The following is a 2,803-nucleotide window of genomic DNA, read 5'->3' as shown; positions in this document are numbered from 1 at the left end:
CGAAAAATAATTAGACGATACAAAATAATTCCAAAATAAAAATTCATATACTTCTATCAATTTTTAAAAATAAGACATTATAATTATATATTAAAATAAACCGAAAAAATCTGGTTTTATTCAACTGAGTACGAAGATATTTGTATCAATTCCATTGTTTTTTATACTGTATAGTACTTTTTCACCAATAAATCACGAAAGTTAATATGTTAAATTGAAAAAAATAGCCATACATCTAATGGATTAAATTTACCAAATCAATTAAATAATACACTTATAACTCTTTATCTTTCGTCACTGCTTTTGTCGCAACAATAAATATTTTACATTTTTTTAATGGAGAATTCATAATATTTTGCAAGAAATGTTATATAGTACTATGAATTTTTTCACAATAAATCACGAAAATTAAATTATAAGATAGAAAAATTAATCATACACCATCCAATTAATTAGTTAAAATAGAAAAATCAATTAAAAACGAGGCATATAACTTGCTACTGACAATCATTTTTCATATATTATACACCCTTATCTTTTAATTTGTGGCTACACCCTTGTCTTTTAGTATCTGTGGCTTAGGATAGGTGCACTTCATCCCTGAATAAACGATAGTGTTTTTTTCTTAATTTGGTTCAAATTCTTGAGTGGGTGGAATGGTGACGTCAATATTTGGACACTATCTATATTTGACTAATCGTTTCATACTAAGGTGAGTCATTATTTTCTAACATTAATTATTTCCAAGTCACACATCACTAATTTCTCACTAGAAATTATAGAGAAGTTTCTCATGTTCAAACCATAGGCTGATCTATCATCACAATTTCCATACACACTCAAACACTAACTACCCACAACCCCTCTTTTCCATTATATAAGTAGAAGAAGTTCAATGAATCACACTCACACTAATTCATTACAACAACATTTCTAAGAGACATATATTTCATCTTAGTGTAATTTTCATTACTAAGCTATCATGGTTCAAGAAAAGAAGGTAGTGGATGAGGTGTCCGGTTGGTTTAGAATCTACAATGACGGTTCGGTTGAACGATCTTGGACCGGACCGCCTGAGGTTAATTTCATGCTTGAACCGGTCTCTCCCCATACACAATTCATTGAAGCAGTTGCCACTCGTGACATAACCACCACCACCACCCATGACGGGTTAATCCACCGTGCCCGTATATACCTACCGGAGAAAACACCAAAGGACAATCACAAATTGCCTATACTCATTCACTTCCATGGTGGAGGTTTTTGCATTAGTGAACCGGATTGGTTCATGTACTACCACGTTTATACACGATTTGTCCGGTCTACTCGGTCCATTTGCGTCTCCCCATTTCTTCGACGAGCCCCAGAGCATCGTCTTCCCGCCGCTATTGACGACGGGTTTACGACCCTCCAGTGGCTTCAGTCAGTGGCCAGGGGAGACGTAAGTGACCCGTGGCTTGAAGAACACGGCGACTTCAGTCGAGTTTTCCTCATAGGAGATAGCTCCGGAGGAAACTTAGTCCATGAAGTCGCTGCTAGAGTGGGGTCCATCGACTTGAGTCCAATTTGGCTCGCCGGAGCAATTCCCATTCATCCTGGATTTGTCCGGTCATACCGGAGCAAATCCGAACTCGAAATGCCACAATCACCATTTTTAACATTGGACATGATGGACAAGTTCTTGAGGATGGCACTACCAATTGGAAGCAACAAAGACCACCCCATCACTTGCCCAATGGGCGAGGCGGCGCCGCCTCTTGACGGCCTGAAACTGCCGCCATTTCTTCTTTGCGTGGCTGAAAAAGATTTGCTTAACGATACACAAATGGAGTTTTATGAAGCCATGAAAAAAGCCAATAAAGATGTGGACCTTTTTGTGAGCAAGGGAATGACACATAGTTTCTATCTCAACAAAATGGCTGTGGATTTGGACCACAATGTTAATGCTGAAATGAATGCATTAATTGGTAGGGTCAAAGAATTCATTGAAAACCACTAAATTTTAATATCTTGTTTTGATTTGTAGTAGTGTGCATTAATTGATCAAGAGTGTCTATTTTTGTTGCTATATATATATATATGTTCCACTTGGTGGGATTGAGTGAGTAGTTATTTTTAACTATAAATGTGCTGCAACCTCTCTTATTTTAATAATAAATACATAATGTCAATTTCGATTATTTATTGTATTTTTTCACTTTTTCGTAAGTAATGACGTCAGTTCATCTTGTACTCAACTTATATCGGTTTACTTAAATTTTATCTATTATTTATATAATTATGTAAAAGAAAATTTATTAAAATTTAGTATAGTAGTAACAGGAAACGTTATAGGCACCGATTAATTCATATATATTTCTTTGGTTATTTGCACTAAAACTAAATTCAATTAATTAATATATTTTTTCAACCATTTTTCTCTTCAAATATTTGCATTTAAAATATCTACAACATTTTTCTTCAATTATTTGCATTAAAATATTTAAAATAATTTTATTCAATTATTTGCTTTAAAAAGAGCAACAATTAATTAATGTGTTTTGATTTAATTATTTGTTTCAAAAATGTCTAAAACATTTTTCTTCAATTATTTGTATTTAAAAGGTTCAATTTTTTGTTGTTGTCATTCTAACATATGTCGTTGTCATATACATATAGATTATTGGACCTAAATTATTTGCACAACATGTGATCAAAGTAATATTAAGCAACAAAATAATAGAATTATACCGTATAATAATTTAACCATGGGAGAAATATCTTATTATATAATAGAAATTGTAATTCTAATTTGAACTGATTA

General features: G+C 32.9%; 1 protein-coding gene across 1 annotated transcript; it reads left to right on the top strand.

The window, feature by feature from the left end:
* Positions 1-735: 735 nt before the first annotated feature.
* LOC101490722 (strigolactones hydrolase CXE15-like) lies at positions 736-2,180 on the top strand. Its single transcript, XM_004499713.4, has one exon. It carries the CDS (start codon positions 983-985, stop codon positions 1,997-1,999), a length of 1,017 nt encoding a protein of 338 aa, XP_004499770.1. The 5' UTR covers positions 736-982; the 3' UTR covers positions 2,000-2,180.
* The last annotated feature ends 623 nt before the right edge of the window (positions 2,181-2,803 follow it).

This window comes from Cicer arietinum, chromosome 5, assembly GCF_000331145.2.
Source record: "Cicer arietinum cultivar CDC Frontier isolate Library 1 chromosome 5, Cicar.CDCFrontier_v2.0, whole genome shotgun sequence".
In the NCBI taxonomy this organism is placed as follows: domain Eukaryota; kingdom Viridiplantae; phylum Streptophyta; class Magnoliopsida; order Fabales; family Fabaceae; genus Cicer; species Cicer arietinum.
The sequence above is the reverse complement of the archived record's forward strand: the minus strand, read 5'-3'. Positions and strand labels throughout refer to the sequence as shown.

What these genes read in the sequence shown, in the direction of transcription:
- LOC101490722 (XM_004499713.4), top strand. Translation starts at nt 983, where the DNA reads ATGGTTCAAGAAAAGAAGGTAGTGGATGAGGTGTCCGGTTGGTTTAGA.